The 23685-nt window shown below is 54.3% G+C and overlaps 1 protein-coding gene across 6 annotated transcripts in view; it reads left to right on the forward strand.

The window, feature by feature from the left end:
- The window catches only part of LOC142907064 (putative helicase senataxin), a 108262-nt gene that overhangs the window by 18482 nt on the left and 66095 nt on the right, over positions 1–23685 (forward strand). For all 6 annotated transcript variants that reach the window (XM_076056001.1, XM_076056003.1, XM_076056004.1 and 3 more), the window contains 6 exons: positions 1624–1873; positions 1969–2088; positions 5806–5992; positions 11686–11776; positions 14312–18301; positions 21533–21694. In XM_076056001.1, the coding sequence (XP_075912116.1) occupies positions 1624–1873; positions 1969–2088; positions 5806–5992; positions 11686–11776; positions 14312–18301; positions 21533–21694 (4800 nt within the window). The remainder of the gene's footprint in view (positions 1–1623; positions 1874–1968; positions 2089–5805; positions 5993–11685; positions 11777–14311; positions 18302–21532; positions 21695–23685) is intronic.

The raw sequence follows: 23685 nt of genomic DNA on the forward strand, positions 1-23685 counted from the left end.
AGTCAATGGTTATGATTAGTAATGAGCTGTAGATTAGTAATTAGTTGTAATGTGTGTTATTGTGATTATATACTACATTAGTAATCCGTTAATTAATGTGTTTCCCCGATAAGGAATTGTAATATGTATTATTTAATAATACGCTTTCAAGCCGCACTAAGCCTATAGCTATCAGAACGATTAAAGTTATTTCTGTTTCTCTCAATTTCAAAGGATTCTCTAATTAGTCTTTGCCAGTAATAATTAGTTTTACACAACACTTCAACGTTATCAAAATCAATTGAGTGGCCTTGTTGGCAAGCGTGTTCTGCCACTGCCGACAGTTGTGTTTGAGATAATTTAATATTTGTTTGGTGTTGTAATTACTGATCTACAACTCATTACTAATCATAACAATTGACTGATTACCAATCGATTATATACTTACAATACCCCCCCTCCGCCTCAAATCACTGCACCTGATTGGGTTAACTGATGATGACGTCACCCTGCTGCTCTATTTAAGACCGGGAGCAAGTGGAGGGCTTCACCATTCTGGCGAATTTGCCCGATGATGCTGGATGTAATCACCAGCGAAACGTCGTACTACTCAAAAACTGTAAATGTTGTGGATTCACTCTTCAACACACCGGTGGGCTAAAGTAGTGAACTATTTTGTCTTTTGTCAACGTGACACTTTTTTTTGCTGATTGGCCGTGTCGGGTGGTGGAGGGTTACGACACGTTTATAAATAACCCAATCTAACCCATTTGTCGCGAAAGCCTCCAACGTGTTAAACTAAAATATCAAGTGAGGTTTTATTTTACCAGGTTAGGCCCCACTCGAGCCATGAAGTCACCTGGCCACAAACGTTAGTAGCATTGTACGCAGAACTTATTTTGCAACGTGCGTAGCCAACCATATTCTTTTATAGAACGGAGGTAGAACAGGAAAAACTCCACGCAGAAATGCGCCCTGATCGGGAATCTAATCCTGGTCCCTTCTGGGTGAGTGGGGATCGCTCAAAGACAAAGATCCCCCATGTAGCCTTAACAGACTGTTGGAGCAAGTGCTCTTAGTGAGCACCTATGAAGACCGGCACGGGACACGAGGGGGTGGGTGACCAGCACCACGCCCGGCCACCTTTGTCTCCCCAGTGGCGACGTTTACTACACACCGCACCAGGTACTCATTTGAGGCTGAGTTGACTTAGAGGAGGCCCAGGACCGGTTCAGATAATCGTCACTGGTGTTGGCCGTAAGTGGGAATCGAACTCGGGTGGCCGAGTTCGTTACGCAGCGTAGCGCTAACCGCTGCACTAACACTCCCCACATCACTACCACCATCACCCCAATCCTCGCCATCACCATTGTCACCATTACCACTGGCATCACCGCCACCATCGCCACCATCGCCACCATCACGACCACCACTGCCACCGCAACGCCACGCGCACACGGACACACCGCCACATGCACACACACACACACACGCGGACGCACCGCCACACGCACACACGGACACACTGTCACACACGCGGACATTCTGTCACACGTACACACACACACACACACGCTGCCACACACACACACACACACGCGGACACACCGCCCGCCACCGCCCGCCACCGCCCGCCACCCCCAGGTGCGCAAGTGGGCTCTGCTGACGGCGCGTGAAATGGGGCGCATCAGCCGGGACGACTACTACGACCTGGCGGAGGTGATCGGCTGCCTGCTGCGCGTGGTCGACATCAACCCGTTCGCCAACCCGGACCTCTACAGCGCCGCCCTGGAGGACGCCGCCGGTGTAGACGGTGGCGGCAACTCGTCGCCGGCGCTGACGCTGCTGCCGCGCCACCTCTTCGACCCGACCAACCACAAGAGCTACTGGCTGGGTACCGTCTCTCCCCGCACCCACCCCCCCTGCCCACCGCGCCCACTGTGTTGTTGTTGTTGTTGTCTGCAGGTGTGTTGTTGTTGTTGTTTACAGGCGTGTGCATGCTGCTGAGTCTGCTGGAGGAGCAGGCCATGGAGAGTCTGCTGCTGGGACCGGACCGCAAGGCCGACCTGGTGCAGGCCATAATGCACACGCTGGAAATGGCTCCCACCGGTGAGATGACTTAAATAAACACTGTACTTCTCTCTGTATCTCTCTCTCATGTCTGTGTGTGTCTGTGTGTCTGTGTGTGTGTGTGTCTGTCTGTATGGGCCAGATCAGCTCAATAACAACGATAGGAGGCTGCTAGATTTTGTGCAGCCCATGGGCTTGTAGTTACCAACACGCTGTTCCGGCATTGGCGCATCCACACAACATCATGGATGCATGCCGGGTCCAAGCAAGAACATCTGCTGGACTACATAGTGACGGACCAGCGGATGCGAGCCCATGTGCTTGACACCAGGACCTACCGTGAAGCTGATCTGCCCTCTGACCATCGACTAGTCATCTGTAAGATGCGCCTGCCATTCTTCCACTCCGGTGGTGGGTGTACACTCAGGACCCCATTCCAACCTAAAGTGGCCTGGTCTCAGTTATCTGATGAAAGTTGCAAGCGAGAATTTCATCATCGCTTGCGGCTGGGGTTGGCATCGTCCCCACTCCTCCTGATGTCGAGGGTAAATGGGCGAGGTTTAGGACTGTGACTCATGCAGCTGCAATGGCTGCTTTGGGTATGCGGTCCAGACCTCCCCAGAGACCCTGGCTGACAGAGGAGGTGTTCAGGATAGTTGAGAAAAAGCAACAGGCCCACTGTCATCGGCTACAGAATCCCATGTCAGAGAATGAGGAGGCTTACCGCAGCCTTCGCTCGGAGGTTCGGAGAGCCGTGAGGCTCTGCAAGGATGGGTGGTGGTCGCGGGTTGCTGAGGAGATGGAGTCTGCCTCAGTGGCCCGTGATCACAAATCTCTATTTAACTCCATCAAAAAAGTAACCTGCAGCGCCACACCTATTACCATCATTAGGGGAAAAAACGGTGATCCAATCTCCGACCCCCAGGAACAGGTTTGCAGATTTGCTGAGCATTTTTGTGAGGTCCTGGGGGAGGGGAAATCCCTCAGCCAGGAAAACATCGTGGCACAAAGTGGGGATGACCTTGCTGAGGCTGCAGTGCCTCTAATATTGGAAGAAGTCACCCCCTGTGAGTGGCTGGCTGAGGTGCCATCTGTTGAGGAAGTACTGAAGGCGATCCGGAGTCTGAGACCAGGAAAGGCACCGGGTAGAGACGATCTCCCAAGAGAAATGCTGAGGGAGGGTGGCGTTTGTGCACAGACTGCCCTATATGACATCATAACAACAATCTGGACCACTGGACGGGTTCCGCAGGATTGGAAGGATGCCCTGGTGGTCCCCCTCTTTAAGAAGGGGGACCGCACAGACTGTAACAACTACAGGGGCATCTCACTCCTCAGTGTGCCGGGAAAGGTCCTGGCAAGGATTATTCAACATCGCCTTGCCAGGCACGCTGAGGAGAGGCTTGCGGAGCCCCAATGCGGTTTCAGGAAAGGGCGGTCCTGCACAGATGCCATATTCTCTGCTTTATTGACCTGGTCAAGGCCTATGATACCATCAGTAGGCCTGGGCTCTGGGTTGTTCTTCGTGCTTTTGGAGTCCCTGACCCTCTGCTCATGATCATTAAGGACCTTCATGATGGTGAGCGGGCCCGGGTAAAACTACGTGGCCGGGAGTCAGAACCATTCCCTGTACACCTTGGGGTGCGACAGGGATGTCCTCTGGCTCCCACATTATTTAACATCTATTTTGACTACGTAGTTCGTGAAGCCTTCAATAGCTGTACCGGGGGAATCTCCATTTGGTACAGATATAACGGGAGGCTGATCGCTGCCCGGGTGCGGTCAAGGGATGGCTCCCTATTGCTCAACCACGTTATGTCTACTGATGATTTGGTAATAGCTGCTCATTCAGAGGAGGAGTTGGAGACGCTGCTGCTGAGACTGGAGTGTGCCACTAAGAGATGGGGCCTTACCATCAGCCCCACCAAAACTAAGCACCTGCCTGGGTATTTTGTACCATCGGACACTCCACCCCCACAACTCCGAATCGGTGATGGGGCAGTTGTGTAGAGAGTGGAGAGTTTCCCATACCTGGGCAGTGTGCTTATGACTGGCTCCAGTTTAACAGCAGAGGTCTCACTCCGAGTCAGTCGAGCGGAAATATCTTTTCATCGGTTGCGTAACGCTGTGTGGAAGCTACCTGGTCTGTCGCTCCGCACTAAGCTTCAGGTCTTCTCGGCCACGGTCATTCCCTCCCTTCTCTACGCTTGCGAAACGTGGACCCCCCCTAATGGAACATCTTCTCCGGTTAGAAACATTTAGGCTAGCCTGCCTACGATCCATCCTGGGTTTAACCAGACTGGATTGTGTGAGGAGCTCACAAATCCTTGAAAGATCTGGGCAAGGTCCCATCGGTGAGCTCCTCCTTAACCGTCGTATTAATAGCAAAGAAGGGCAATATGTTTAAATCTCTCGTGTGTGTGGAGCACTCTGTCTGCAGGCTGATGGAGTGGGGGGGGTACCTGAAGCTTGGAATTCCCCCCTTCCCTTTTGTCTTTGATTCTGGGTTTTATTGTTCATCTCCTCTGTGGTGTGTGGGGTGAGGGCCCCCGAATTTTTTTTTTAATGGCCCTTTTACAATCTCCAGCTTCTGGCTGCTGGTCCTTGTCGGTTTGAGGGTGTTTATTTATTATTATTTATTGATTATTATTAAAAAAAAATATTTTCGCAAATATTAATATCAATTAAAAAAAAAAGGCCTATATATCCAACAGCGTCTGTGTGTCTGTCCGTTTGTGTGTCTGTGTGTCTGTCCGTGTGTCTGTCTGTGTGCGTGTCTCTGCGTCTTTGCGTCTGGGAGCCGGGTGTGGTGCTGGGCACCCACCCCCCTCATGTGCCGTGCCGGCCTTCATAGGCGCTGCTGCTAACTCCTCCGTGCCTGTGGTGTTAGGAGGTGTTTTTGAGGTTTACAAACGCACCGGTCCAGAAGGGGCTTGGGCGTGTGGCTTCAAGCGACGACGGGCGGCGTTCTGGAGGAGCTTGCTCACGACCCTGCTGCTGTGTCACTGCTGTGACTGCTGGTGCTGCTGCTGTTGCTGTGTCTCTGCTGCTGTTGCTGCTGTTGCTGTTGTTGCTGCTGTTGTGTCACTGCTGTTGCTGCTGCTGTTGTTGCTGCTGTTGTGTCACTGCTGCTGTTGTGTCACTGCTGTTGCTGCTATTGTTGCTGCTGCTGTTGCTGCTGTTGTGTCACTGCTGCTGTTGCTGCTGCTGCTGCTGTTGTTGCTGCTGTTGTGTCACTGCTGCTGTGTCACTGCTGCTGCTGTGTCACTGCTGCTGTTGCTGCTGCTGTTGCTGCTGTTGTGTCACTGCTGCTGTTGCTGCTGCTGTTGCTGCTGTTGCTGTGTCACTGCTGTTGTGTCACTGCTGCTGCTGTTGCTGCTGCTGTGTCACTGCTGTTGCTGCTGCTGTGTCACTGCTGCTGCTGTTGTTGCTGCTGCTGCTGTGTCACTGCTGCTGTGTCACTGCTGTTGTGTCACTGCTGCTGCTGTTGCTGCTGCTGTGTCACTGCTGTGACTGCTGTTGCTGCTGCTGTGTCACTGCTGCTGCTGTTGTTGCTGCTGCTGCTGCTGTGTCACTGCTGCTGTGTCACTGCTGCTGCTGCTGTTTCACTGCTGCTGCTGTTGCTGCTGCTGTGTCACTGCTGTTGCTGCTGTTGTTGCCGCTGTGGCTGTTGTTGTTGCTGCTGTTGCTGCTGCTGCTGCTACTGCTGCTGCTGTTGTCGCCACCACCACCACCACGGCCACCGCTGATGTGAAGATGGCAGCAGCAGCAGCAGCAGCAACAGCGCGTTCTGGCCGGCGCTGCAGTGCCTCATGCTGCTGCTCGACCAGCTGGGCTCCAAGGTGTGGGGGGGACACTCCATGGATCCCATCCAGGTGTTCCACAAAGTCACCTCGAGCGCCAGCTACCAGCACGAGGTGGACGCAGTGCGCCTGGCCCACTGGTGAGTGGCAATGACAGCGAAGAAAACAACAACAACAACAACCACGACAACAACAACAACAACCACGACAACAACTGGGATGACGTTCGTGATGCTGAGAGCGTGTGGAGTTTGTGTGTTTTACCCCTGTTCTACAGAGTGTGTGAGTGGAGTTTGTGTGTTCTAGCCTTGTTCTACAGAGAGAGTGAGTAGAGTTTGTGTGTTCTTCCCCTGTTCTACAGAGTGAGTGAGTGGAGTTTGTGTGTTCTAGCCCTGTTCTACAGAGTGAGTGAGTGGTGTTTGTGTGTTCTAGCCCTGTTCTACAGAGTGAGTGAGTGGAGTTTGTGTGTTCTACCCCTGTTCTACAGAGTGAGTGAGTGGTGTTTGTGTGTTCTAGCCCTGTTCTACAGAGTGAGTGAGTGGAGTTTGTGTGTTCTACCCCTGTTCTACAGAGTGAGTGAGTGGTGTTTGTGTGTTCTAGCCCTGTTCTACAGAGTGAGTGAGTGGAGTTTGTGTGTTCTACTCCTGTTCTACAGAGTGAGTGAGTGGAGTTTGTGTGTTCTACCCCTGTTCTACAGAGTGAGTGAATGGAGTTTGTGTGTTCTAGCCCTGTTCTACAGAGTGAGTGGAGTTTGTGTGTTCTAGCCCTGTTCTACAGAGTGTGTGAGTGGAGTTTGTGTGTTCTAGCCCTGTTCTACAGAGTGAGTGAGTGGAGTTTGTGTGTTCTACCCTTGTTCTACAGAGTGAGTGGAGTTTGTGTGTCCTACCCCTGTTCTACAGAGTGAGTGAGTGAAGTTTGTGTGTTCTACCCCTGTTCTACAGAGTGAGTGGAGTTTGTGTGTTCTAGCCCTGTTCTACAGAGTGAGTGAGTGGAGTTTGTGTGTTCTAGCCCTGTTCTACAGAGTGAGTGAGTGGAGTTTGTGTGTTCTAGCCCTGTTCTACAGAATGAGTGAGTGGAGTTTGTGTGTTCTACCCTTGTACTACAGAGTGAGTGAGTGGAGTTTGTGTGTTCTACCCCTGTTCTACAGAGTGAGTGAGTGGAGTTTGTGTGTTCTACCCCTGTTCTACAGAGTGAGTGAGTGGAGTTTGTGTGTTCTACTCCTGTTCTACAGAGTTAGTGAGTGGAGTTTGTGTGTTCTAGCCCTGTTCTACAGAGTGAGTGTGAGTGGAGTTTGTGTGTTCTAGCCCTGTTCTACAGAGTGAGTGAGTGGAGTTTGTGTGTTCTAGCCCTGTTCTACAGAGTGAGTGAGTGGAGTTTGTGTGTTCTACCCCTGTTCTACAGAGTGAGTGAGTGAAGTTTGTGTGTTCTAGCCCTGTTCTACAGAGTGAGTGAGTGGAGTTTGTGTGTTCTACTCCTGTTCTACAGAGCGAGTGAGTGGAGTTTGTGTGTTCTACACCTGTTCTACAGAGTGAGTGAGTGAAGTCTGTGTGTTCTAGCCCTGTTCTACAGAGTGAGTGAGTGGAGTTTGTGTGTTCTACCCCTGTTCTACAGAGAGAGTGGAGTTTGTGTGTTCTAGCCCTGTTCTACAGAGTGAGTGAGTAGAGTTTGTGTGTTCTACCCCTGTTCTACAGAGTGTGTGAGTGGAGTTTGTGTGTTCTACTCCTGTTCTACAGAGTGAGTGAGTGGAGTTTGTGTGTTCTAGCCCTGTTCTACAGAGTGTGTGAGTGGAGTTTGTGTGTTCTACCCCTATTCTACAGAGTGAGTGAGTGGAGTTTGTGTGTTCTACCCCTGTTCTACAGAGTGAGTGAGTGGAGTTTGTGTGGTCTACCCCTGTTCTACAGAGTGAGTGAGTGGAGTTTGTGTGTTCTCGCCCTGTTCTACAGAGTGAGTGTGAGTGGAGTTTGTGTGTTCTACTCCTGTTCTACAGAGTGAGTGAGTGGAGTTTGTGTGTTCTAGCCCTGTTCTACAGAGTGAGTGGAGTTTGTGTGTTCTAGCCCTGTTCTACAGAGTGGAGTTTGTGTGTTCTACTCCTGTTCTACAGAGTGAGTGGAGTTTTTGTGTTCTACTCCTGTTCTACAGAGTGAGTGGAGTTTGTGTTTTCTACTCCTGTTCTACAGAGTGAGTGGAGTTTTTGTGTTCTACTCCTGTTCTACAGAGTGAGTGGAGTTTGTGTGTTCTACTCCTGTTCTACAGAGTGAGTGGAGTTTGTGTGTTCTACCCTTGTTCTAGAGAGTAAGTGGAGTTTGTGTGTTCTAGCCCTGTTCTACAGAGTGAGCCAATGGAGTTTGTGTGTTCTACTCCTGTTCTACAGAGTGAGTGAGTGGAGTTTGTGTGTTCTAGCCTTGTTCTACAGAGTGAGTGAGTGGAGTTTGTGTTCTAGCCCTGTTCTACAGAGTGAGTGAGTGGAGTTTGTGTGTTCTACCCCTGTTCTACAGAGTGAGTGAGTGGCGTTTGTGTGTTCTACTCCTGTTCTACAGAGTGAGTGAGTGGAGTTTGTGTGTTCTAGCCCTGTTCTACAGAGTGAGTGAGTGGAGTTTGTGTGTTCTACCCCTGTTCTACAGAGTGAGTGAGTGGAGTTTGTGTGTTCTAGCCCTGTTCTACAGAGTGAGTGAGTGGAGTTTGTGTGTTCTAGCCCTGTTCTACAGAATGAGTGAGTGGAGTTTGTGTGTTCTACCCCTGTTCTACAGAGTGAGTGAGTGGAGTTTGTGTGTTCTAGCCCTGTTCTACAGAGTGAGTGAGTGGAGTTTGTGTGTTCTACCCCTGTTCTACAGAGTGAGTGAGTGGAGTTTGTGTGTTCTACCCCTGTTCTACAGAGTGAGTGAGTGGAGTTTGTGTGTTCTAGCCCTGTTCTACAGAGTTAGTGAGTGGGGTTTGTGTGTTCTAGCCCTGTTCTACAGAGTGAGTGGAGGTTGTGTGTTCTAGCCCTGTTCTACAGAGTGAGTGAGTGGAGTTTGTGTGTTCTAGCCCTGTTCTACAGAGTGAGTGAGTGGAGTTTGTGTGTTCTAGCCCTGTTCTACAGAGTGAGTGAGTGGAGTTTGTGTGTTCTACCCCTGTTCTACAGAGTGAGTGGAGTTTGTGTGTTCTACTCCTGTTCTACAGAGTGAGTGAGTGGAGTTTGTGTATTCTACCCCTGCTCTACAGAGTGAGTGAGTGGAGTTTGTGTGTTCTACCCCTGTTCTACAGAGTGAGTGGAGTTTGTGTGTTCTACCCCTGTTCTACAGAGTGAGTGGAGTTTGTGTGTTCTACTCCTGTTCTACAGAGTGAGTGAGTGGAGTTTGTGTGTTCTACTCCTGTTCTACAGCGCGAGTGAGTGGAGTTTGTGTGTTCTACCCCTGTTCTACAGAGTGAGTGAGTGGAGTTTGTGTGTTCTACTCCTGTTCTACAGCGCGAGTGAGTGGAGTTTCATAATCAAGGTTTTTGGGTTAGATCGCGTTATTTATAAATGTGTCGTAACCCTCCACCACCCGACACGGCCAATCAGCAAAATAAAGTGTCACGTTGACAAAAGACAAAATAGTTCACTACTTTAGCCCACCGGTGTGTTGAAGAGTGAATCCACAACATTTACAGTTTGAGTACAACGTTTCGCTGGTAATTACATCCAGCATCATCGGGCAATTCGCCAGAATGGTGAAGCCCTCACTTGCTCTCGGTCTTAAATAGAGCAGCAGGGTGACGTCATCATTTAACTCATTTCAGGTGCAGTGAGTTGAGGCGGAGGGGGAGGTTATTGTAATTCTATAATTGATTGGTAATCAGTCAATGGTTATGATTAGCAATGAGTTGTAGATTAGTAATTAGTTTTAATGTGTGTTATTGTGATTATATGCTACATTAGTAATCCGTTAATTAATGTGTTTCCCCTTTAAGGAATTGTAATATGTATTATTTAATAATACGCTTCCAAGCCGCACTAAGCTTATTGCTATCAGAACGATTAAAGTTATTTCTGTTTCTCTCAATTTCAATGGATTCTCTAATTAGTCTTTGCCAGTAAAAATTAGTTTTACACAACACTTCAACGTTATCAAAATCAATTGAGTGTCCTTGTTGACAAGCATGTTCTGCCACTGCCGACAGCTGTGTTTGAGATAATTTAATATTTATTTGGTGTTCTTTTAGTCTTATGCTGATGTTACATCCCATCTGTTCTACCCCTGTTCTACAGAGTGAGTGAGTGGCGTTTGTGTGTTCTACCCCTGTTCTACAGAGTGAGTGAGTGGAGTTTGTGTGTTCTACTCCTGTTCTACAGAGTGAGTGAGTGGAGTTTGTGTGTCCTACCCCTGTTCTACAGAGTGAGTGAGTGGAGTTTGTGTGTTCTAGCCCTGTTCTACAGAGTGAGTGGAGTTTGTGTGTTCTACTCCTGTTCTACAGAGTGAGTGAGTGGAGTTTGTGTTCTAGCCCTGTTCTACAGAGTGAGTGAGTGGAGTTTGTGTGTTCTACTTCTGTTCTACAGTGTGAGTGAGTGGAGTTTGTGTGTTCTACCCCTGTTCTACAGAGTGAGTGAGTGGAGTTTGTGTGTTCTACCCCTGTTCTACAGAGTGTGAGTGGAGTTTGAGTGTTCTACTCCTGTTCTACAGAGTGAGTGAGTGGAGTTTGTGTGTTCTACTCCTGATCTACAGAGTGAGTGAGTGGAGTTTGTGTGTTCTAGCCCTGTTCTACAGAGTTAGTGAGTGGAGTTTGTGTGTTCTAGCCCTGTTCTACAGAGTGAGTGAGTGGAGTTTGTGTGTTCTACCCCTGTTCTACAGAGTGAGTGAGTGGAGTTTGTGTGTTCTAGCCCTGTTCTACAGAGTGAGTGAGTGGAGTTTGTGTGTTCTAGCCCTGTTCTACAGAGTGAGTGAGTGGAGTTTGTGTGTTCTATTCCTGTTCTACAGAGTGAGTGAGTGGAGTTTGTGTGTTCTACTCCTGTTCTACAGAGTGAGTGGAGTTTGTGTGTTCTAGCCCTGTTCTACAGAGTGAGTGAGTGGAGTTTGTGTGTTCTATTCCTGTTCTACAGAGTGAGTGAGTGGAGTTTGTGTGTTCTACTCCTGTTCTACAGAGTGAGTGGAGTTTATGTGTTCTAGCCCTGTTCTACAGAGTGAGTGGCGTCTGTGTGTTCTAGCCCTGTTCTACAGAGTGAGTGGCGTCTGTGTGTTTTCCGGTTCATTTGCGGTGAGCCACTTTTTGTGCGCCCGTGACGAGGGCGACCTTCATGTTTTACAGACGCTGCGTCTCGCTGATGCTGTTACATTGCTGTGCAGAATTCCACTGAGCTGCCTTTGAACTTTGTCTCTTACATTGTGGGCGACGACGCTCGGAGATTGCTCTGCGTTCACGCGGTCACGTGTCGAGTGTTCGCGTCGTCGTCATCGTTAATTTTCCGTCGTTCAATTTAACACGTAGACTTTCGCGACCAATATCATCCATCATAATGCAGGTTTTATTTTTTGGTTCGATCGCGTCACTTATATATATACACGGTGAAACCTTGGATTGCGAGCATAATTCGTTCGGGAAACGTGTTTTGTGATCCAAAGCACTCGTGTATCAAAGCACTCGTATATCATTTGTGGTCACGTGACGCTCGACAGTACAAAGCGTAGACACGTGCGCTACTGCTCGTATCGCAAGGCCCTCGCTCGTTTATCAAATTAATATTTATTTTAACAATTTGCTCGTCTTGCAAAACGCTCGCAGGCCAAGTTGCTCGCAACCCAAGGTCTTACTGTGTTTACGAGATCTAACCCTAACAAAACGGTGTTATCGATTTCTGTCGTTCGGTTCCCCCCCCCAGCCAACAAACAATAAAACACGACCCTGGCGATGACAACGGAGTGTCGTGCAGTCAGATCGTCTACCAGTCCGACACCATGTTCCGCACAAAGGTACGTGTCTCTGCGCGCGTACGCAACGCGCGGTGAACTTTTTTTCGCACCGTGCGCAGCCAACTGTGGCTAATCGGAGGTGCGGGGGCGGGGGTGGCGGATGAACAATAAACTAAACACCAAAAGCAGTTCCGAAAAAAATGAGTTGTCAATTTAGTATAGCGGTGTAGCGTGCGCAGTGCAGTGTGTGTGTGTGTGTAGTGTCGTTTGTTGATCTTCTTTTGCACCGTTCGTAGCCAACTGTGCTCATCAGAAGTGCGGGGGAAAGACAACCAAACTTAACACCAAAAGCAGTTCCGAAGAAATGAGTTTTGCCAATCTAGATGATGATGATTTCAAAGTGCAGCGTAGCTCCCTGTGGCTTCCTAATATCGGAGGGAAGAGCGTTCCAGACGGCCGCAGACGCGGGCCCATTCTAAAGCGCCGTGCGACGCGGTGACCACCGCCTTTGTCCGGCGGTTCGCTAGAAGCCGCTGCTGCGAGTTCACGCGGTCACGCTTTCTGCTCCTTGGCGAGTTCACCGAGGTATTGGGGTTCACTTTGCGTGTGATGAGTATTTGTCTGCTCACGTGAATGTCCACGTGATGATGATGATGGTGGTGGTGGTGGTGGTGGCGGTGATTAGCTCCTTGGTTGAGCTGCTATCATTTGCGACAGCGAAGTCGCTTCCGGAACAAAGCTGCACAGCAGCCCGTGGGGGTCTCACCCCATTCAATCAATCAATTAACGCCAGCAGTGTGTAGTAGTGTATAGTGTAGTGTGTAGTGTATAGTGGTGTATAGTGTAGTGTAGTGTGTAGTGTATAGTGGTGTATAGTATAGTGTAGTGTGTAGTGTATAGTGGTGTATAGTGTAGTGTGTAGTGTAGTGTATAGTAGTGTACAGTAGTGTTTAGTGTAGTGTATAGTGTAGTGTATAGTAGTGTAGTGTATAGTATAGTGTATAGTGGTGTGTAGTGTATAGTGTATAGTGGTGTGTAGTGTATAGTAGTGTATAGTGGTGTATAGTGTAGTGTATAGTGTAGTGTATAGTGTAGTGTACAGTAGTGTATAGTAGTGTATAGTGTAGTGTATAGTAGTGTATAGTGTAGTGTATCGTGGTGTTGTGTATAGTAGTGTAGTGTGTAGTGTATAGTATAGTGTATAGTGGTGTGTAGTGTATAGTGGTGTATAGTGTAGTGTATAGTGTAGTGTACAGTGTAGTGTATAGTGGTGTATAGTGTAGTGTGGTGTATAGTGTAGTGTATAGTGTAGGGTGTAGTGTAGTGTATAGTAGTGTATAGTAGTGTGTAGTGTAGTGTATAGTGGTGTGTAGTGTATAGTAATGTAGTGTATAGTAGTGTATAGTAGTGTAGTGTAGAGTGTAGTGTAGTGTGTAGTGTATAGTGTAGTGTATAGTAGTGTAGTGTATAGTAGTGTATAATATTGTCATGTATGGTAGTGTATAATAATGTAGTGTATAGTAGTGTATAATAATGTAGTGTATAGTAGTGTATAATAACGTAGTGTATAGTAGTGTATAATAACGTAGTGTATAGTAGTGTATAATAATGTAGTGTATAGTAGTGTGTAATAATGTAGTGTATAGTAGTGTGTAATAACGTAGTGTATAGTAGTGTATAATAATGTAGTGTATAGTAGTGTATAATATTGTAGTGTAGTGTAAAGTAGTGTATACTATTGTAGTGTATAGTAGTGTATAATAATGTAGTGTATTGTTGTGTATATTAGTGTATAATAATGTAGTGTATAGTAGTGTATAATAACGTAGTGTATAGTAGTGTATAGTAATGTAGTGTATAGTAGTGTATAATAATGTAGTGTATAGTAGTGTATAATATTTTAGTGTAGTGTAAAGTAGTGTAATGTATAATATTGTAGTGTATAGTAGTGTATAATAACGTAGTGTATAGTAGTGTATAATATTGTAGTGTAGTGTAAAGTAGTGTAGTGTATAATATTGTAGTGTATAGTAGTGTATAATAATGTAGTGTATTGTTGTGTATATTAGTGTATAATAATGTAATGTATAGTAGTGTATAATAACGTAGTGTATAATAATGTAGTGTATAGTAGTGTAATTTTTATTATTTTATTAATTCACTTCTACGTGACTACCAAAAGAACCAAGAATATGGACCATTCCCCTGTTAACAACGGGCTGTTGTAGGTCCAGTAAATATTTAGTAATGCATTGATTAACAATGTTTCTTTCAATATTACGTGTTTATATTGTTGTTAGTGTCTTTATGTATTCATATCCATTGTTAAAATTTTATAAAGTGCTTTTGTCGGGTGAAAAAGGGGGACACTTTTCGATTGTATTGGAACGAATTAAGCCCTTAACGCGTACCTCCTATACTCGCTGAACGACCAACTCGCTTTAACGGCCGGTTTCGTGGAATCAAATTACCGTCGTTAAGAGGAGGGCTTTCTCCTGCATAGGAAAGGTACGGAAATCGCTGTAAATAAATGAATATAAACTAAACTATTTTTATATTCTTGTACGCGCATACTCGTGACCATTCCACCTGCAGCGCCTGAGCCCCTTCAACCCGGCGGCACCACGGCCGGCGCGTCCCTCCCCCGACACTCCTCCCGGCGACGACTCGGTGCTGTCGGACATGGCCTCGCTGCGGCACGTGCTCGCCACCGAGGAGGGCCGCTCGCTGCGCCGCCACCACTCCACGTTCCTGTGGCTGCTGCCGTTTGCCCGCTCCGTCATGGACCTCAACGAGTTCGGCATGGGCTACGTGAGCGAGGTGATGCACTACCTGCTGGAGAAGGCGACGCCGGCGTCTTCCGCAGCGACGACGCCGGCGCCTTCCGCGTCGTCGCCGTGGCGTCACGACCCCGACGACCCCGACGACCCCGACGACGACCCCGTGGCCGCCCTCTTCCTGCTGACGCTCGCTGCCGTCGTGCAGCTGCACTACAAGCGCGGCTACATGCACCTGGTGTGGTGCAGTTCGGGCCGCTGGCTCCGCGCCTTCGTCTCCGCCGCGGCGATGGCGGCGGCGGCGCCGGCGGCGCCGGCGGCGGCGGCGCCGGGGCGGCCGGCGTCGGCGAGCGCCTTCGCGGCGCGCCGGGCGTGCCTCCAGCTGGTGCGCACGCTGCTGCGTGACGGCTGTCGCCTGGGACTGCGCGCCGCCTGCCAGCCATTCCTGGACGACATCAACATGTGCATGCGCGTCGCCGGCGGCGGCGGTGCCGGCGGCGGTGGCTCCGGCGGCGGCTCCGGCGCCGGAGCGTGGCCCCTGTGCTTGGAGCGTCGCGACCGCCTGCTCGGCTGTCTCACCGACGTTGTGGCGAAGCTGCGAGTTCACCGGGCCCAGCGCACCGAGATCCTGCTCGCGCCGCGCCCGAGCCCCGCTAAGCTGCAGCGGCGGCAGCAGCAGCATGAGAGGAAGCTGCCCAACCTGAAGCCGTGGTTTCCGGGGAAGTTGACCGACAAATTGGACGAGGCGGTGGGAGCCGACGGTGGAGACGGCGCCAGCGGCGGTGGCGGGAGCGCCGGGCGGCCCCCCCGCCAGGAGAATTTGCCGCTGCCCTCCCCCGATCTCGGCACGGTGCGGCGCTTCCCAAAAAGCTACGCGGCCGACGTGCTCGGCGCCGGCGGTTTGGGGCGGCCCCAAGTCCCGGGCCGCACCGGCGGACGGCGCGAAGGGGCCGACGAGGAGGGGGAGGAGGGGGAGGAGGGGGGGACGCGACTGGCAGGCGGCGGCGCCGCCGCCTCCGTGCCGGCCGCCGGCACGGAGGCGCACGCCGCCGGCGAGCGGGGAGCCGTGGAGCGCTCGGAGCCGCCGCCGCCGCCGCCGCCGCCGCCACCGCCACCGGGCGCAGCCTGGGACGGCGGCGCCAGCGACGACATTGAGATGATCGGCTCGGAGGGCGACGGAAGCGACGAAAGCGACGAATGCGACGACCTCCGCCTCACCCAGAACACGTTCCTGCCCTGCGGAGGCGCCAGCGCGGAGAGGAAGGGCGACGAAATCATCCTCATCACCGACACCGACTCGGCGGGCGAGGACGCCTGGACGGAGGCGCTCGACAGCCGGCTGGACGGCACCGCGGTGAAGAGCGAGCCCAGCGAGGGCGGCTGCGCGTCGTCTCTCGGCCACCGGCGAGATGGCAGAGGAGTGGCACCGGCGGTGAATAGCAAGCCGGTGGAGCCGCTGGACCGGCGCGCCTTGGACCCGGACGACGAGCTGGACGACGGCTTGGACTTCTCGCAGTACCTGGACGACGACGACCTGAACACGCAGCTCTACGACTTTGAGCTGGACGAGTTGAGGCTGTCGCAGAGCCTCGTGGCCAAGCGGGAGGGGGAGGGGAAGAGGGGCGGCGACGAGGAGGTGGATGTGGATGCGGAGGAGGTGGACGAGAAAAAGGAAGAGGAGGTAAAGGTGAAGAAGGAGGAGCGGGGGGTCAGCCCGGTCACCGCGCCAAGCGACGGCGCCCCGTTCCAGACCGCCGCTCCGACTCTTGGGAGCCACGCGCGGTCCCCCGGCGCCACCACCGTCGCCACTGCCGCCGTCGCCGCCGCCAAAGTCCCCAGCCGAGAAGCGCCGGCCACCTCTGGCATCGTCTCCCGTCGGCCGAGCGGTGCCGCCACGTTGCCGAACAGGAAGAGGGCGACCGAGGGCGGCGCCGGCGCGTCCAATGCCGTGGCGTCTCGCCACGAAGGGCCCACCGCCAAGATCTCCAAGTACTTCGACGAGTGGCGTCCGGCGTCCGTCGCCGCCAAGGACAGGACGGCGGCGACGCCGGCGGTGGCGGCGGCGGCGCCGGATCCTCGGCCGAGTAGCGAGGACGGGAGGAGGAGGGCGGCCGGCAGCTCCCCGGGCCGGAGGGTCGATGGCGCCGCGGGCGTGAGCGTCGCCGCGGCCGACGAGCCGCGGCAGCCTCCGCCGTCCAAGCCGCCGGCGGGGGCGGCGGCGGCGGCGGCTCGCCGGCCGGGGTTCAAGGAGACGGCGCGCACGGCTCCTGACCTCTCCCAGACCAGCCTGGCGCGCGTGCAGCTCTTGCGCCGCAGTGGAGTGGCCAAGGCGCCCAGGGGGGCCAAGCTGATCTCGCCCAAGCCGCTGGCTAAGCTGCGTGGCAACACGTGCCTGCTCGCCTGCCAGGAGACGCGCCGGCGCGCCCAGCAGATGGGCGGCGGCGGCGGCGGCGGGCGCAAGCACGGGAGGGGACGCGCTGCGGGTGGCGCCGGCACCGGTGCCGAGAGAGCGAGGGTGCGCCGCGCGGAGGACGACCGCGCGGGCAGTGTGCCGCCGGCGCCGCCGCCGCCGCTTTCCGGCGCCGCCTGGCAGAATGACGGCGGCGCCGGAGGTGGCGACGAGTTGGAGGATGACAACTTCTTCCGGCTGTCGCAGTCGCCGCCCATCCCGCAGCAGAGCCAGGAGGAGTACTACATGAGCGACCGCGACGAGTTCTGCTTCTCGGACGACGAGGGCGAGGAGGCGACGGCGGGGCGGCAGAGCGGCCCGCCGGGCGTCCTCGGCGACTTCCCGCCCGGCGTTCATTTCAAGCCGGGAACATTCGCGGCGGTGGTCGCGGCCGCAGCGGCTGCCAAAGATAACGCGAGTGGCTCCACCGCCTCCACCGCCACCGCCGCCTCCACCGCCGCCGCCTCCACCGCCTCCACCGCCGCCTCCACCGCCGCCGCCTCCACCGCCGCCTCCACCACCGCCGCCGCCTCCACCGCCGCCGCCTCCACCGCCTCCACCGCCGCCTCCACCGCCGCCGCCTCCACCGCCTCCACCGCCGCCGCCTCCACCGCCGCCGCCAGCTCCTCATCGCGCCCGTCGCCGGCCAATCCCGTTGGCGTCTCCGAGCTCGTGGAGTGCGGCAGGGCCGCGCCGGGGCGGTGGTGGGACGAAGACGGGGAACGTAGCGACGGCGACGTCCTGAACCTCACCCAGCGCGACCCGGTCGACATGGACATCGACGAAGACGTCCCCGACGGCGACGACGTCCCCATGGAGGTGGACGAAGAGCCGGAAGGCGCCGGCGGCGCTGACGAGCGCCGGCTCGGGACGGCGCTGCCCGGCAACGCCGTCGCCGGGCCGCAAGCCCGGCCGACGGCCAGGGCGTTCGCCAGGCCGGGCTCGTCGCGCAACGCCCTGCTCACCGGCGACATCGTCAAGGCGGCGGTCGCGCAGCCGCCGGCGCCCACCAGAGCCAAAGTCGGCGCGGCGCCGGCGCCGAGGCTCCCGTCGGCGGCGCCGGCGCCGAGGCTCCCGTCGGCGGCGCCGGGCGGCGGCGGCGGCGGCGGCGGCGGCGGCGGCGTCCTGTCGCCGATGGACGACGGCCGGGGGAGGTTTTGCCCGGCCGGTGCCTTGTCGGCGGCCGGCGCGTCGGAGGCGACGGGGATGGAGGTGGGCGGCGCGGCGAGGCCGCCGGCGGTGAGGAGCGCCTCGATGGTGGAGGCGCGAGCCCTGGAGCGGAGCGGCGCCCGGGGCCGTGACCCCCGCGGGGGAGTCGACCTCGACGCCGTCACAGAACCGCTGTTCTTTATCAACCAGGTGACGGCTAACCTCCTCCCCTCTCCACTCTCCCCACTTCACTCTCTCCCCTCTCCACTCATCCTGACCGCCACTCGAATACGGGCGGCGGGGTGACGCGGCGTTCACTTGTGTGCTCCGGGAAGTAAAACGCACCCCCAAAAAACTTTGTGGTTGTTGGAAAAACAAATGTTTTTATATGTTGATATAAATATGGATGTTGAAGGGTTGGGATGGAACCCACGACCTCCTGTATACCAGGCGAGGTAGTTAACATCTCCTAGCCACCGCGGTGTCCCCCTACATGACTGTGGGTGGGGTCTCTAGCAGGGGTGGGCGCACCTCAGTGGGACGCAAACAATGAAATCGTCCTCGTGTGTGAACTTCTTTCGCACCGTACGCAGCCAACCGTGCTAATCGGAGGTGCAGTGTTGAGTCTGTGAGCGGTGTTGAGTCTAGTGGCAGTGTTGAGTCTATGGTGCAGTGTTGAGGGAATGGGCAGTGTTGAGTCTATGGGCAGTGCTGAGTCTATGGGCAGTGCTGAGTCCATGGGCAGTGTTGAGTCTATGGGCAGTGTTGAGTCTATGGGCAGTGTTGAGTCTATGGTGCAGTGTTGAGTCTATGGGAAGTGCTGAGTCTATGGGCAGTGTTGAGTCTATGGGCAGTGTTGACTCTATGGGCAGTGCTGAGTCTATGGGCAGTGTTGAGTCTATGGGCAGTGCTGAGTCTATGGGCAGTGTTGAGTCTATGGGCAGTGCTGAGTCTATGGGCAGTGCTGAGTCTATGGGCAGTGTTGAGTCTATGGGCAGTGCTGAGTCTATGGGCAGTGCTGAGTCTATGGGCAGTGTTGAGTCTATGGGCAGTGCTGAGTCTATGGGCAGTGCTGAGTGTATGGGCAGTGTTGAGTCTATGGGCAGTGTTGAGTCTATGGGCAGTGTTGAGTCTATGGGCAGTGCTGAGTCTATGGGCAGTGTTGAGTCTATGGGCAGTGTTGAGTCTATGGGCAGTGCTGAGTCTATAGGCAGTGTTGAGTCTATGGGCAGTGTTGAGTCTATGGGCAGTGTTGAGTCTATGGGCAGTGCTGAGTCTATAGGCAGTGTTGAGTCTATGGGCAGTGCTGAGTTTATGGGCAGTGTTGAGTCCATGGGCAGTGCTGAGTCTATGGGTAGTGTTGAGTCTATGGGTAGTGTTGAGTCTATGGGCAGTGCTGAGTCTATGGGCAGTGTTGAGTCTATGGGCAGTGCTGAGTCTATGGGTAGTGTTGAGTCTATGGGTAGTGTTGAGTCTATGGGCAGTACTGAGTCTATGGGCAGTGTTGAGTCTATGGGCAGTGTTGAGTCTATGGGTAGTGTTGAGTCTATGGGCAGTGCTGAGTCTATGGGCAGTGTTGAGTCTATGGGCAGTGCTGAGTCTATGGGCAGTGTTGAGTCTATGGGCAGTGTTGAGTCTATGGGCAGTGCTGAGTCTATGGTGCAGTGTTGAGTCTATGGTGCAGTGCTGAGTCTATGGGTAGTGTTGAGTCTATGGGTAGTGTTGAGTCTATGGGTAGTGTTGAGTCTATGGGTAGTGTTGAGTCTATGGGTAGTGTTGAGTCTATGGGTAGTGTTGAGTCTATGGGTAGTGTTGAGTCTATGGGTAGTGTTGAGTCTATGGGTAGTGTTGAGTCTATGGGTAGTGTTGAGTCTATGGGTAGTGTTGAGTCTATGGGTAGTGCTGAGTCTATGGGCACTGCTGAGTCTATGGGCACTGCTGAGTCTATGGGCAGTGTTGAGTCTATGGGTAGTGTTGAGTCTATGGGTAGTGTTAAGTCTATGGGCAGTGTTGAGTCCATGGGCAGTGTTGAGTCTATGGGCAGTGTTGAGTCTAAGGGCAGTGTTGAGTCTATGGGTAGTGTTAAGTCTATGGGCAGTGTTGAGTCCATGGGCAATGTTGAGTCTATGGGTAGTGTTGAGTCTATGGGCAGTGTTGAGTCTATGGGCAGTGCTGAGTCTATGGGCGGTGCTGAGTCTATGGGCAGTGTTGAGTCTATGGGTAGGGTTGAGTCTATGGGCAGTGTTGAGTCTATGGGCAGTGTTGAGTCTATGGGCAGTGATTTTACATTAAACTTCTTTCGCACCGCCGTACGTAGCCAACCGCGCTAATCGGAGGTGCGTGGGAGGAAGGACGCCAAACTAAACACAACAAACACAACAAGAAGCAGTTCTAAAGAAATGACTTCGTCAATCTCGATGATCATTTAAAAGTGCAGCGTAGCTCCCAGTGGCTTCCTAATGTCGGAAGGGGAAGAGCGTTCCAGACGGCCGCAGGAGCAGCGCGTCTGAAAGCAGCCGGCAGCCTCCGCTGCTGGCTGCTGGCTGCTGCGGCTGCGGCTGCAAGGATGACCGGAGTGTAGCGTGATGACGGTGGTTTCTAGCTCCTTGATGATGAGATCAACAGCGAGGTATTGTGTTTCACTTGCGTGACGAGCGCGTCGGGGACCCTGGGTTCGACCCGCGACTCGGGCAACTTTCTTGGTGGAGTTTTCGTTTTAGTTCCCCGCACGTTCCGCAGGATGCGAGCGAGTCTGTGACGATACTCTGCGGGGAGCGGCCGCTGGTGCAGCGGTCATTGCTGCGCTGCGACCCCGAGTTAATGATTCCCGCTCACGGCCACCAACACCGGTGATGATTGTCTGCACCGGTCCTGGGCCTCCTCCCCCAGGTCGACTCGGCCTCGGATGAATGAGTGGGAGACGAAGGGAGCCGGGCGGTGGTGCTGGCCGCCCACCCCCTCGTGTGCCGTGCCGGCCTTGATAGGTGCTGCTACTCGCTAAGAGCACTTGCCCCAACAGTCCGTTAGGGCTATACGGGGGACCTTTGTCTTTGAGCGACCCCCGGCTCACCCAGACTGCATCCTAAACTAAAATGAAAGTCACGTTTTAGTTCACCAGGTGAGGCCCCTTTAGCTGTGCAGTTATTTTTCAGACACAGCCCACCACAGATGGTAGCCCAACGGAAGTGGCTTATCACGTGCAAATTGAGAGCACAGTCCGGTTGGCACGGTTGGCTGCGTACGCTGCGAAGACGGAAGTTCAGCGTCAATGCGTACGCACACTCTGAACGCAACCACGGGGAGAGAGAGAGGGAGAGGGAGAGAGAGAGAGACGCGCAAACTCTCAACATACAGCAGGCATGGTCGGGGGATCGGGATGGAACCCACGCCTACCAGGCTAGGAAGTTAACATGTCGTCGCCACCGCGTGCACCCCGCCCAGGTGCTGCGCTGGGAGGTGCAGGCCCTGCTGAGAGGCGGGGGCGGCCCTCCCAGCGGCCTTTGCGGCTCGGAGCCGCGGTACAACGTGCCGCTGCAGTTCCCGTCGCACGAGGCCTACGTGCAGGTCTTCCTGCCGCTACTGCTGCTCGAGTCGTGGGAACAGGTGAGAGTGGGGACAGGTGAGAGTGGGGACAGGTGAGAGTGGGGACAGGTGAGTGTGGGGACAGGTGAGTGTGGGGACAGGTGAGAGTGGGGACAGGTGAGTGACAGGTGAGAGTGGGGACAGGTGAGTGACAGGTGAGAGTGGGGACAGGTGAGAGTGGGGACAGGTGAGAGTGGGGACAGGTGAGTGACAGGTGAGAGTGGGGACAGGTGAGTGACAGGTGAGAGTGGGGACAGGTGAGAGTGGGGACAGGTGAGTGACAGGTGAGAGTGGGTGACAGGTGAGAGTGGGTGACGGGTGAGTGTGGGGATAGGTAAGTGTGGGGACAGGTGAGAGTGGGGACAGGTGAGAGTGGGTGACGGGGGAGTGTGGGGATAGGTAAGTGTGGGGACAGGTGAGTGTGGGGACAGGTGAGAGTGGGTGACAGGGGAGTGTGGGGATAGGTGAGAGTGGGTGACGGGTGAGTGTGGGTGACGGGTGAGTGTGGGTGACGGGTGAGTGTGGGGATAGGTAAGTGTGGGTGACGGGTGAGTGTGGGGACAGGTGAGAGTGGGTGACGGGTGAGTGTGGGGACAGGTGAGAGTGGGTGACGGGGGAGTGTGGGGATAGGTGAGTGTGGGTGACGGGTGAGAGTGGGGACAGGTGAGAGTGGGGATAGGTGAGAGTGGGTGACGGGTGAGTGTGGGTGACGGGTGAGTGTGGGTGACGGGTGAGTGTGGGTGACGGGTGAGTGTGGGGATAGGTGAGAGTGGGTGACGGGGGAGAGTGGGGACAGGTGAGAGTGGGGACAGGTGAGAGTGGGTGACGGGGGAGAGTGGGGACAGGTGAGAGTGGGTGACGGGGGAGTGTGGGGACAGGTGAGAGTGGGGACAGGTGAGAGTGAGTGAGAGTGAGTGTGGGGACAGGTGAGAGTGGGGACAGGTGAGAGTGGGGACAGGTGAGAGTGGGGACAGGTGAGTGTGGGTGACAGGTGAGAGTGGGTGACAGGTGAGAGTGGGGACAGGTGAGAGTGGGGACAGGTGAGTGTGAGTGACGGGTGAGTGTGGGTGACGGGGGAGAGTGGGTGACGGGTGAGTGTGGGTGACAGGTGAGAGTGGGGACAGGTGAGAGTGGGTGACGGGTGAGAGTGGGTGACGGGTGAGAGTGGGGACAGGTGAGTGTGGGGACAGGTGAGAGTGAGTGACGGGTGAGTGTGGGGACAGGTGAGAGTGGGGACAGGTGAGAGTGGGGACAGGTGAGTGTGGGGACAGGTGAGAGTGGGGACAGGTGAGAGTGGGGACAGGTGAGAGTGGGGACAGGTGAGAGTGGGTGACGGGTGAGTGTGGGTGACGGGTGAGTGTGGGGATAGGTGAGAGTGGGTGACGGGTGAGAGTGGGGACAGGTGAGAGTGGGTGACGGGTGAGAGTGGGTGACGGGTGAGAGTGGGGACAGGTGAGAGTGGGGACAGGTGAGAGTGGGGACAGGTGAGTGTGGGTGACGGGTGAGAGTGGGTGACGGGTGAGAGTGGGGACAGGTGAGAGTGGGGACAGGTGAGTGTGGGTGACGGGTGAGAGTGGGGACAGGTGAGAGTGGGGACAGGTGAGTGTGGGGACAGGTGAGAGTGGTGACAGGTGAGTGTGGGTGACGGGTGAGAGTGGGGACAGGTGAGTGTGGGTGACAGGTGAGAGTGGGGACAGGTGAGAGTGGGGACAGGTGAGTGTGGGGACAGGTGAGAGTGGGTGACGGGTGAGAGTGGGGACAGGTGAGAGTGGGGACAGGTGAGAGTGGGGACAGGTGAGAGTGGGGACAGGTGAGAGTGGGGACAGGTGAGTGTGGGTGACGGGTGAGAGTGGGTGACGGGTGAGAGTGGGGACAGGTGAGAGTGGGGACAGGTGAGTGTGGGTGACGGGTGAGAGTGGGTGACGGGTGAGAGTGGGGACAGGTGAGAGTGGGGACAGGTGAGTGTGGGTGACGGGTGAGAGTGGGTGACGGGTGAGAGTGGGGACAGGTGA

This window comes from Petromyzon marinus, chromosome 74, assembly GCF_048934315.1.
Source record: "Petromyzon marinus isolate PM22_M1 ecotype Great Lakes invasive population chromosome 74, UKy_Petmar_22M1.pri1.0, whole genome shotgun sequence".
Taxonomy (NCBI): domain Eukaryota; kingdom Metazoa; phylum Chordata; class Hyperoartia; order Petromyzontiformes; family Petromyzontidae; genus Petromyzon; species Petromyzon marinus.